Source organism: Dasypus novemcinctus, chromosome 16 (assembly GCF_030445035.2).
Source record: "Dasypus novemcinctus isolate mDasNov1 chromosome 16, mDasNov1.1.hap2, whole genome shotgun sequence".
Lineage (NCBI taxonomy): Eukaryota > Metazoa > Chordata > Mammalia > Cingulata > Dasypodidae > Dasypus > Dasypus novemcinctus.
The window spans coordinates 95951814-95964575 of NC_080688.1; the positions used below are offsets into that span (position 1 = coordinate 95951814).

Genomic DNA, 12762 nt, shown 5'->3' on the forward strand with positions numbered 1-12762 from the left:
CAACTACTAAACATTGCTGAAATGCTTAACAAATTAAACCCAAATAAATGGAAAGATGCTCTGTGTTCATGGGCCAGAAGCTTTACTATTATCTCTCATAACCTTGGCACCAACATGTTTGTGGTCTGTTCCTGGAGTTCTCTTTTGCATTGGTATAGGTATTTCTCCCAGTCTAATACCATATTACCTTAATTATTCTATTTATTTCAGTTTAGTTATATTGAGCCCTCCCAAGTTGTTTCTCAAACTTGTCTTGGTTATTCTTGGTCTTTGCCTTTTCCTGTAAATATTAAGAATATCTTGTCAATTCCCACCAAAAAACATGTTAAGATTTTGGTTGGGCTTGTGTTGAATATATAGATCAATTTACAGGTATTTGACATCTTTGTCAAATACTGTGCCACCTAGTCTCTGAGCATGGTATATTCTTTTTACTTAAACTGCATTTCATTTCTCTCAGTAAAGTTGCTTACTTTTCTGTGATGTCTCACACATTCGTTATATTCCAATGTTTTGTTATATTTTTCACATTACTGAAAAGCGCATATTTTAAAAAATACTTAGTACGTGTTATTGGAATATATATTTCTGTGTAGCTTTAATTTTTGCTGTTGCTTATATACTTGTACTTTCTTTAGGTTTCATTTGCCATTTTTTGCCCTGCTTTGCAATGGAAGTTTGGCTGTTTTTGTTTTTTTTTTAAAGATTTATTTATTTATTTCTCTCCCCCCCTCCCCCACCCCGGTTGTCTGTTCTCTGTGTCCATTTGCTGCCTCTTCTTCGTCCGCATCTGTTGTTGTCAGCGGCAAGGGAATCTGTGCTTCTTTTTGTGGCGTCATGTTGTTGTGTCAGCTCTCCGTGTGGGTGGCGCCATTCTTAGGCAGGCTGCACTTTCGGGCTGGGCGGCTCTGCTTACGGGGCGCACTCCTTGCGCGTGGGGCTCCCCTACGCGGGGGACACCCCTGCGTGGCAGGGCACTCCTTGTGCACATCAGCACTGTGCATGGGCCAGCTGCACACGGATCAAGGAGGCCCGGGGTTTGAACCACAGACCTCCCATGTGGTAGACGGATGCCCTATCCACTGGGCCAAGTCCGTTTCCCGGCTGTTTTTGATTTTTGCTTTTTAGCCTCTCTTCTTTTCTATGTCTTTTAAGGTTTTGTATTTCCCTCTCAACCTGACTTTGTCTTTGCATGACAGATTTTGATAGGTCAAGGTTTTGGTACCATTTAGTTTAAAATATTTTCTAATTATAATTGTGATTTCTTCCTTTACCCAAGGATTTTTTAGAGTTTAACTAGTAATCCTCCTTGTGTTAGAAGGAGATAGCTCTGTCCTGCAACATCTTTTTTCAGCCTGATAACTTAAATTTGTTATTACTTGCCTACTTAGAAGCAATCCATAGCTTCAATATATATGGATAGACCTTTTTAATTCTCAAAAATATACATAACTCATGAAATCAGCACGAAGTATTCTTACATATTTTTTCCTATAGGTTGATAAAACTTGCCCAATTAATAGAATTATTAGTAATCATGATTAAATTTATAGTGACTTGTGAAACTTTTTATAAACAATACAGTAGCTTTTTTTTCTTTCCTTCCTCATAAAGGATATCTCCTCAAATTAGTGGAGTATTTGTTTTTTTATTTATTTGCTCAGTCGTACATCTAGTTTATTCAACATTGATTAAGGAATTTATTTGTGATGTGCCCAGTATTGTGTTAAGCATTGGATGAGTTAAAGGAACTCAAGTACAGCAGAACAGAAATTAACATTTAACATTTTTGATAAATGAAGCCATTTTCAAAGCATTATAAAATGCCATTTATATGGTTCACTAATGAGGAAAATATCTTTGAGGTTCAGCTAAATATGAATTTAAAATAGTGATTTTTGATTTATAAATTTTATATATGTTAATTACTTTTGCAATAATTTTATCTATAATATTTTATTTAGTAGTTTTTACTGGCTATTTCTACTTTTGAATGGAATTGTGTTATTTTATAAGCATGCATATAGATAACTAATATTTTATATCATTCTTTGCAGAATCAAAGAATTCCATCGGACATGGTATTTCTTAGGACTTCAGAAAAAGCAGGTATTCTTGTTTTTGTTTTTGATTTTGCTTTTACATAGTTGATTCAGTATTTTGGCAGTTTAATTTCCATCTCGAAAGGTAAAATTAAGATTTATGCCCTCAGAATATTTTAGGTTGTAATGGATTGAATTTACTAATTTCAAAGTCACTTTTAACCATTGCTATTTCAAGAGAGGACCATATAATATGTTTGTTTAAAATAATATAATCCTGAGTGGCCTCATTCAAGCTCATGTTTGAGCTAGTTAATTAAACGATGATGTTCAAAATTTGATGCTGTTCTGCGTTTGGAATTTTATCCATCCGTTCAGCAAACAGTGATCTTTACCTGTGACGCGCCAAGCACTGTTGCTCAGGATACAAACGGGAGCAAGACCAGCTTGCTGTTTTAAAGGGCCCCTGAGGGTTTGTGCACGTGCACATGTTGGCAGTCATAAGCCAGTTCCACAGAGGGTATGATATTTAAGTGGAAAGAAAGGTTTGGGTTATCAGCGTGGGGGCAGATAACTTTGCCTAAGTGAGTTAAAGAGGTCTTAACAGGAAAAAATGACATTTATATGACCTGAGCTTTTAACAGCAAGAAGAAGGTGGAAAGGGGGTACTAGTATGTTTCAGTTACCTCTTGACGCAAAACGAGCTGTCTCACAGCCTGGTGCCTTCATAGCACCAGGTCGCCGCTGACCGTTAGTGCGCAAGTATGACCCAGCACTGCTGGTCTCTGCCACCCAGGCTTAGGACTCTGTTGGCATGAGGGCTTAGCTGAGTCAGCTAAGCTGGGGTTGGAGGAGCCAAGGCAGCCTCCTTGCCATGTCAGGGTCTTGGTGCTGGCTACAGGTGGGGGGGGGCCTTAGTTTGTCCCCACCTGGCCCCTCTCTGTACATGCTCCCTGAGCACTCGAGCTCCATCTTTCTTAAAGCCTTGGCCTGGAAGCCATTCAGGCTCTCTCCTGAATGGGGGACACCACATCTCAAGGCTCACCCAGTTGCAGCAGACGCAAACAGCACTTTCTTGTAGATGGGTACTGCTGCTTGCTTTAGCAGGTCTGGCAGTGGGTGGGTCCCCTACAGCACTCGAGGCAGAAGAAATATATGGGCAGAGGTTTTGCACATGCACATGGCATTTTGGGGACTTTGAGTTATCCATTTTGAAAAAAGCTTATAGTTACATGCTTGAGAGTATAAAGGAATTGGAAAAGGTGATAGTCTTAGTTACTAGGCAGGAAAATAAAAGTGGGTCAGACTGTGCTAAAGGGGCTAGAGTGATCCCATACGTGATTTGGAAAGACAGCTTTTTTGGTAATATAATGGATGGCATAGATTGGAGTGTATGACCCTTGTTTTTGGCCTCTGTTTTTATATGTCCAGATCAGCCTTCATAATCATATTGTTTTTTAGTACTGCTGGTGATTGTTTAGATTTACTGATGTTTACCACTTCCTTTGCTCACTGTTCTTTCTTTAATAAATGTTTCTTAGTACTCTTGGGGGTTGAATTATGTCCCCATAAAAGGCATGTTCAGTCCCCACTCCCCTCATCAATTGGTGTTAGCCCACTTGTATGTTAGTCCTTAGAAGATGCCTTTTGTGTTAAGCTGAACAAGGGTGGGCGTTGTTCCACCTTATAGCAAAGGAAATTGGGCACGGAGAGGAAGCCTTGGGGATTGGCTGGAAGCTGGAATTCAGTGGAACACGCAGGAGAAAGGAGAAGATGCCGCCGTGTGCATCATGGCGGGATGGAAAAGCCAAGGAGCTGCGATGGGGCAGCCAGCCGAATGCCGGTCTTAGGGGAGAAAGTGTGATTGCCTTGCTGATACTTGATTTGGGGCTTCTCTTCGCCTCAAGGCTGTGAGCTACCACGTTCCTGTTGTTGAAGCCCGCCCACTGTGGTCCGTCTGTGGCAGCAGCTGGGGAGCGCCAGCAAGGTCTGACCCCGGAGCACACAGTGAGGAGCAGTGTCCAGTGTGCACAGCCATTGGGCTTCCTTCCTGGAAGGGTGACAGACAGCTGAGGGCGGGCACATACTTCAGGCCTCCGCAGTGACGATGTCAGGGCAGAGACCATGGGTGGGGTGGGGTGCTCTTCCCAGGAGTTCTGTGGCTGCCACAGGGTCCCCTTCTGAGGAGCTGGCACTTGAACAGAGACCTCAGCGGAATCTTTGCCTTGGCCTCGCTCTTCTTCCTTCAGTGCCCTTTCCAGTGAGTGTGTACATGTGGTAGACAGTCTGGTTTTGATGATCTGAGTGCATGTCCCTCTGGAAGGATGGTTCTGCTAGACCAAGAGTGGAAGGCTAAGACTCCTCTCTCAGGAGTGGCAGGGCTTTACCCCAAGTTTCTACCTTTGTTGCTGTTGATAAGCCTGCTCTGTCAGTTTTGAGCACCTATTCTTTGTAGACAACCGCCTTCCTTGTCTTTGCTGTGGTCTTCTTTCTGTGTGTGAGGCCCTGGGTTAAGGGGCAGTGTCTGGGTGTGACTTCATCCTGTTCAGGGTTCTCGGTGCTTCTTCAGTCTGAGAGTTTACGACTGTCATCACCTGTGGAAGATCTGCAGCCAGGTAGTCTTAGAATGTTTTGATGTTTTATTTTTACACCCTCAGCTTTTTCAGAAGGTAAACTATCCAAGCAGTTTTATTCATTAATATTCATATATACACGTGGCTGCTTCAGTAGAGATTCCGGTTTTTCTCTTCGGTTTGAATGTGGAGTACTAGGAGAGCCTTTTGCCCATCAAGGGACGGGGCAGAGACCACCCCTGCACTGCTACCTACACTTACCCGCTACAAGGAAAAATTAGTTAAATGGAAGTTATTATATATATTTGCCTCTTCCTTTTGAATGTATACAATGTAACAAGAGTGACAGGTCTGGTATTACAGTAATCACCAAACAAACCCAAGATAGTTGTTGAACACTTTGATTGACGGTTGCAGTGCAGAGGACATTGTCTGCAAATTTGGATGTCATCAGAGAGGAGGTGGTGGAGGCTCATTTCCTTTACTACTCTCTTTTAAATTTAGGTTTTCTAAAGCAACATCTAAGGCATAACATCTGCACAGCCCATTGCACCAAAACCTGCCATCTCTCCGTGTTCATCCTTGTCTAAGGGTGAGCTCTCTTGGCGCCCCAAAGTGAACAGAAGGAGCTCTTGGACAAACAGGCGTGCTTGCTTTCTGCGGACTGGTGCTCTGTTTGAAACATTTTAAGATCATTAAACCTTGTTAAAAGAAATTGTGGGGGGAAGCGGACTTGGCCCAGTGGTTAGGGTGGCCGTCTACCACATGGGAGGTCTACAGTTCAAACCCAGGCCTCCTTGACCCGTGTGGAGCTGGCCCATGCGCAGCGCTGATGCGTGCAAGGAGTGCCCTGCCACACAGGGGTGTCCCCCGCGTAGGGGAGCCCCACACGCAAGGAGTGCACCCCGTAAGGAAAGCCGCCCAGTGTGAAAGAAAGTACAGCCTGCCCAAGAATGGCTCTGCATACACGGACAACTGACACAACAAGATGACGCAACAAAAAGAAACACAGATTCCCGGTGCCGCTGATAAGAATAGAAGTGGTCACAGAAGAACCACAGTGAATGGACACAGAGAGCAGACAACCGGGGGGAGGGGGAGTAGAGAGAAATAAATAAAAAATAAATCTTAAAAAAAAATGATAAAAAGAAATTGTGAGGAAGCAGCTGTGTCTCAATCAGTTGGGCTCCCGTCTACCATATGGGAGACCGTGGTTTCACATCCTGGGGCCCCCTTGTGAAGGCAGGCTCACCCACATTCTGCGGAGAGCCACCGTCCCACAGGCACTGTGGAGTTCCACCCAGCCTGCAAGCTCCACGGAGAGCCAACTCAGCAAAGGTGACAGAACAAAAAGGGAGACAAGTAAAAATACAGAAGAGTGTGCAGCAAATGGACACAGAGAGCAAAAACAACAAGCAAGCCGCAGGAGGGGGAGGAATAAATTTAAAAAAATAAATAAATACAGGCACACAGAAGAATGCACAGCGAATGGACACAGAGCAGACAGCAAGCAAGCTGCGGGGGAGGGGGCATTAAAAAAAAGGAAATTGTGGATTCTGGAGACTTTGTTGACTGCTGTCACTATTAGCTGTGTTGGTTGTTGCTGTGGATTGTGTAATTATAGTGGTGACACTGCTTGTGTTGGCATGCTAGTTTGCATTGCGTGCAGTCTCCAGTTGCTGCCCTGCTGCCTGGATGTGCTACCTTTCCAGCTGCAGCTGCACCTGCACCTGCAGTTGCTGTAACTGAGAAGCAGGAGGGCCGGAAGAATTAAGCTGATCTCCTGCACAACAGCTTACTTCTGATAACTGAGATAGAAGCTCAGCTGTGGGATCCATGGCTTCCCTATTGCTCGAAGAATATGAACTCTGAGAAGAAGTCCACTAGTAGAACTGCTAGTAAAGTGCATGTTTGATCGTGTGCACGAGGACCTCCTAATCCCTGGCGAGGGGGAAATGTTCTCCCTACAGGTTGAACAGCACAGTCTTCTAAACCTCTAGGGGTAAGATGAGCTGCAAAGTTGTCCGCAGCGTGATTAGCATTGCCTGCAGGTAACGCTGTGCAGATTGGACAGATCACTTCTGCTGATGTTTCTGCATGTTGAGAAGTAACATGTTCTTGAAGAGATGTCTCTGTATAGCCCATTTTTCCACAATAGGGACAAGTAAAAGACTGACTATTGTACAGAAAAAGCTTTCCCACCACAGTCCAGGCCAAAATCTATCTTTGTTACTCTGTACTGGGTGGTCAGTTTTATGCCTTGTCATTGCACCACTTTCATAGCAAGATGCACGGAGATCATAATTATAGCAAATTAAACACATATCTGCAACCTTAAACGTGCATCACAAATGACACCTTCATGTTGGGACATCCTAGTTCAGAAGGGGACGGCATGGCCCCTCCTGGGCTCCAGCTACAGTCTCCTCACAGAGTCCTGGCGCTGCCCATGTGACTCGCACTGGACCCCTGGGCATGGTGCTGCGCCTGCCCGGGCTGAGCTCCCCTAGGAGGTGGGTCTGGCAGTGCAGCCCCTCCCTGACGTGGTTGCTCTCCGGCCTGGGCCTGCAACCTTGCTCTGTGACGGCTTCTCGTGCTCCCCCCAGCCCTACCCTGCCCACTCCCAGCTCCCAGCTCCCAGCCACCACCACCTCCGTGGCTTGACCTTATACACTCATTTTAAACACACTCATTTTTAAACTGTCAGGTTGTTCTTTCATTCCCTGGGAGGGAGGAGATTGTCAGTATTCCTTTGTTGTGTCTCTCACTCGAAATGCCTAGTTTTTGTTTTGTGTCTTTGGAGCTTGAGGCCCTCTCCAGCAGGGCTTTACTTGAGGGAATTTTGATGGCCTGGACTTGAAGTCATGGGCTTTCAGAGAAGACTTATCTTTGTCTCTGGCAGGTTTTCCCTGGATAGCATGAGCCTGCAATATTTTTAAAGTAATTCCTTCATCCATAGGCTGGGTTCTGCATTGGGCAGGTTCTGTGAACTTGAACAGCCCAGTTCTGGTGAGGGCAGGCTTTGGCTCTATATTCTCAGCTTGTTTTCCCCCATCCAGCTCTTCTGATGCCCCAGCCCTTTGGGAACTGTGGCTTAATGCAGACGCTTTTAGCTCTCTGAGGCAGGCCCACTAGCTTATACAATGGCTAGTGTTAATTTAGCTGCTTTTCCATCTTATGTGTTCTTTATTTTGTAGGGTTTCTTATTAGCTCTCTTTATAAGTGGTGTTATTTTCTTTTATAGTGTTCATACTGGTATTTTAAAATTGCCTTTTGACAGTATTGGAGTGTAACTATGCTCTTTTTTTTCCCTTCTTTATTATTATTTTTTTATTGTTACAGTAAAAAAATATGAGGTCCCTGTATACCCTCCACCCCTCTCACCCCACTCCTCCCACATCAACAACCTCTTTAATTATCGTGGCACATTCATTGCATTTGGTGAATACATTTTGGAGCACTGCTGCACCCCATGGATAGTGGTTTACCTTGTAGTTTACAGTCTCTCCCAATCCACCCAGTGGACCATGGCAGGACATACAATGTCCAGCATCTGTCCCTGCAGCATCAGCCAGGACAACTCCAAGTCCTGAAAATCACCTATATCATATTTCTTCCCTCTCTCTATCCTCAGCAGGTACCGTGGCCACTTTCTCCACATCAATGCTACAATTTCTTCCATTACTAATCTCAATAGTTCCGTAGTAGAATATCAGTAAGTCCACTCTAATCCATACTCTATTCCTCCATCCTGTGGACTCTGGGATGGTGATGTCCACTCCACCTCTATATCGAGAGGGGGCTTAGATTCCACATGGATGATGGATGCAATTATCCTGCTTGCAGTTGTGGGCACTCTTGGCTCTCTGGTGTGGTGGTTTACCTTCTTCATGCTCTTGTCTCTAAGTATTTATGGTCTTCCTAGCATCAGGGTAAAGGTATATCTTGATTTATTGTATTTTGCTTTATTGCATTTCATAGATATTACATGTTTTACAAATTGAAGGTTTGTGGCAACCCTGTGTCAAGCAAGTCTGTCTGTACCATTTTTCCAACACTTTGTGTTTGTGTCACACTTAGTGAAGGTATGTGCACTGAATTTCTTAGACCTACTGCTCTTGCACACTCAGTAGCCTACAGTATAGTATAAACATAGCTTTTATAAGCACTGTGAATCTGGAGTGAAGCCACGACATTCTGGGGCATGCCCATTGGAAGGCCACTTGAGAAGTCAGTGCACTTTCCCACCATCCAGCACCCTCATTGGAACCCAGCGTTGAGGCTGCCCTGCCAGGTCTCCTCATCTCCTACCTGCAGACAAAGACCAGGCATCTGTTCTGGCCACTCCATAATTGAGGGTTGTTTTTTTTTTCCCCCTGAACTACCCATTCTCTTTCACACATTAATATCTTTGGGCATGCTTTCTCCTTTGATTTGACTATTTTTCTTTCTCTTCCTGTTGAAAATTGCATTATATGTGTATAAAAGTGAGTGGTCTTAATGTGAGATATAAAATAGTCTAAAGGTCTTTAGCAAATGTTCACTGTAACTCTAAATATACAAACATAATACATACAGTGTGTATAGCTATATATTGCATTCATAATGACCACAGTGAACCCTTACCTCCCTTGGTGCCCAGGTGGGACTTGAACTCCAACCTCTCTACTGAGCCACCTTTCAAATTACAGAGTGCCAGAACAAGAGTGGACCCTCCATTTCATCTAGTCTAGTCCTTCCATGCTTTTGTGCTAAGGTACTTGAAACTAAGAACAGGTAAAGCAGGTTAAACCAAGGATGTTCTTCCTACTAACCTGATCATTTTAGTTTATACTTAAAAAGTGGGAGGGAAGCGGATATGGCTCAAGCAGTTGGGTGCCTACCTTCCACATGGGAGGTCCCAGGTTCGGTACCTGGTGCCTTTTAAAGAAGACAAGACAGCCAGCTGACCCAAAGGGCTGGTATAGCGAGCCAATGCAGTGAGCTGATGCAACAAGATGACACAACAAAGAGACACTGCAGGGCACACAGTGAGACACAACAAGCAGTGAGTGGAGGTGGTTGGCATGATTGTGTGCCTCCCTCCCATACAGGAGGTCTCAGGTTCAGTTCCTGGTGCCTCCTAAAAAGAAGACTAGCAGAGAGCAGACAGTGAACACAAACAAGGAGGGGGCAGGGGAGAAATTAATAACTGAAATCTTTTAAAAAAAGTGAGAATGTAAGTGGGCTTTAATCTAACAATTATTTGAATGCATTTGAATTGCATGATAAGAAATAGTTGTCTTTAAAGAATATTACTGTCTAGCAGAGGAGACGAAACACTAGATATTTCTAGTCTGCTTGAGTGGACTGTCTTATTTATTCCTGCTATTCTCTTTCCCTTTTTGTGCTTTATTTCAAGTGTTTTCTCAGAACATTCATATTTCATTATAAAATAAAAATGTTCCAAATTCAGATTTATTTGGAAGTTGTTTGCCACTTGAATTATGCACTTACTTGTTACTTGGCACACTTATTCTGGAGATTACCATAATAGGTTCCTATTTGGTGGATTCTCAAAGCCACCAACGAGGGGTCCGATTCTGTGAGCGTTCTTGTGATTTATATTGGTCCGTGGAATGCTTCCTAAGAGAACGGGTTTCATGGAAATTCGTTTTACTCTAGTATGTCCTTCTGTTATTCCATTTACGGGTTTTAGCCTGGGGTCAGTGTGGTCTGCTCCTGCTCTTTCTCTCTGCCCTTGATGACACTGGTGGGAGGAACAATTTGAGAATATGTGACCCTCCTGGTGGTAACTGAGGGTCTTTTGCTCCTCTGTGGTAGTTGCTCAAAAGCAAGGGTTTCTCCACATTAGTAGATTGTCTCGAACAAAAACTAATGTTTGTTCTCTCTCGTCAAGTAGAGAACTGGACTGACTGAGACTGTTGGGTAGCTAAAGAAATTCGCAACATGGAGAACAAAAATCAATGGGTGGCTATGAGCATTTGTCCAAATCATACCATAAACTTCTCATTGTCTTTAAAAATATTCTCTATTCTTCCAGAGGGAACTAAGGTTGGCTGTTAGAACTGGTAAAGACGGAAGACAATATAATGTGTTGCTCACTGTCTTGACTTCAGTGAGGTTATAGCATCCTGTGTTCCATTTTGATCGTTGGGAGGCTCAGTGTCTAAGATTTAAAAAAATAAAGTTTGACTTTAATCAGATTTATAAGACCTATGTCCCTTCCTGATTTGGCCCTGGTATCACTCATTTTTAATGCATAATGAATTCTCACTCTAAATAATTAACTACTTAATTTTTAAATCAATTAACTAATCCAGTAGCTATTAATATTTATTGAGAGGCTATAGTTTGCTGGCCACTGTTCTGGATACTGAGGTGGAGGATGTAAACAAGACACAGTACCTAGAAAAATTTCCTGCTGCTGAACTAACACTATATTCTGATGGGAGCAGTTGGTGCCAATTTATTTTCCTAATCATGTCTAATGTAGTATCTTATATTTCCATGTATGGTTTGCATTTAGACCTGCCTAAATTTGAATTACGATTCCATAACTAGTTGTGTGACTATGACTTACTTAACCTCCTTATACCTCAGTTTCTTCATCTATACAAGGGTTGTTGTGACAATTAAATAAAAGGATCTATTTAAATTGTGTCTAGGATGTAAAAGGTCCTCAACTGGCGTTAATTGCAGTGCCTGGATGATTAATCATATTTTGTCCTAAGAACTTGGTATATATTGATGAATTCATCGTTGCAGTCATGATAAATAATTGCTGTGAAGTTACCAGGCCAAATGCACTAATTGAGGTCAAGGGGTAAGAGGTCCACAAGACCAGAGCTGAATGGTGAGGGGGAGCCTGACCCAGAAGAACAATAGCAAAGAGCAGATCCTGGAGAGGGCGCAAAGTCCGAGAAAGTACAATTCTCTATGATCCATCTGACAGCAGGAATAAGGCAATAGTGAATGTTGTACCTACCTACCTATATTGAAATTGAAAGTCTTCTTGCTTTATTACTACAGAGGATGACAAAGATTGGTGTGGCATTTTATCCATATAGTCAACTAGAACTTTATCTGCAGATCATGGAACGGAGTCATGTGCACCCTAGTCGTGATGGTGGGGACAACTTACGGTGTTTTTGCACCTGTTATAATCCACTGAATAATACTGCTTTAGTAAGATAACACTGTTGTTTTCAATAATCAGTTGAGACAATGATTTGAAAACTAGTACAAATGCTTAATTTTAGTGAGGAAAATAGTTTAGCATACACACACATGCACTTTATTTTTTCAAATTAATGCATGTAGGTATCAAATCAAATAGTATAGACGAGGTGGTGATGAAAAGCAACTATTGGGAGTGAATGTAGCTCAGGTGGTTGAGCACCCTCTTTCCATGTGTGAGGTCCTGGGTTCAGCCTCATTGGGGAGCAGATGTAGCTCAGTGGTTGAGTGCCTCTGCCCCAAGTATTAAGTCCTGGGTTCAATGCCCTGTATCTCCTAAGCAGGCAAGCAAGCAAGCAAGCAAACAAAACAGATAAAAACCCCAACTGTTTATTTTGTTCTACCCAGTAGAGGTAGCTGCTTTTTTTTTTTTTTTTAATTATTTGTTTTCCTCTGGAGGTTACAGAGAATGTGCTTTTTACCATTCTCTTTCCTCTTTTTTATCTTTTTTTTTTATCTTTTAATTTCTAATTCTATTTGCTTTGTTTGTAAGTTTCATTTACTTTTAAAAACTTTATTATGGCAGCACACACATATATATACACACATATATAACCTAAAATCTGTGCCATTTTAACCATTTTTTAAGTGTACAATTCATTGCCATTGATTCTATTCACAGTGTGGCGATTCCATCACCACCATCTAGTACCATATTTTTTCATCAAGTAGAAATTCTATACTCATTAAGCAATAACTTTCCCCTTTTACTTCCCCCTGTCTCTGATAACCTTGAATCTACTTTTGGTCTCTATACATTTACTTATTATAAATATTTCATATAAGTGGAATCATACAGTATTTGTCCTTTGCCATCTAGCATATTTCAATTAGCAGAATGTTTTCAAGGTTCATCCATTTGATAGCAGATATAAGTACTTCATTTCTTTTTATAGCTGAATAGTATT

General features: G+C 42.4%; 1 protein-coding gene and 1 pseudogene across 7 annotated transcripts in view; one reads left to right on the plus strand and one right to left on the minus strand.

The window, feature by feature from the left end:
• ATP9B (ATPase phospholipid transporting 9B (putative)) overlaps positions 1–12762 on the plus strand; it is a 359772-nt gene that overhangs the window by 108195 nt on the left and 238815 nt on the right. For all 7 annotated transcript variants that reach the window (XM_071208595.1, XM_058277921.1, XM_071208596.1 and 4 more), the window contains one exon: positions 2058–2109. In XM_071208595.1, coding sequence (XP_071064696.1) covers positions 2058–2109 — 52 coding nt within the window. The remainder of the gene's footprint in view (positions 1–2057; positions 2110–12762) is intronic.
• LOC101424794 (E3 ubiquitin-protein ligase KCMF1-like) lies at positions 5066–6989 on the minus strand (annotated as a pseudogene).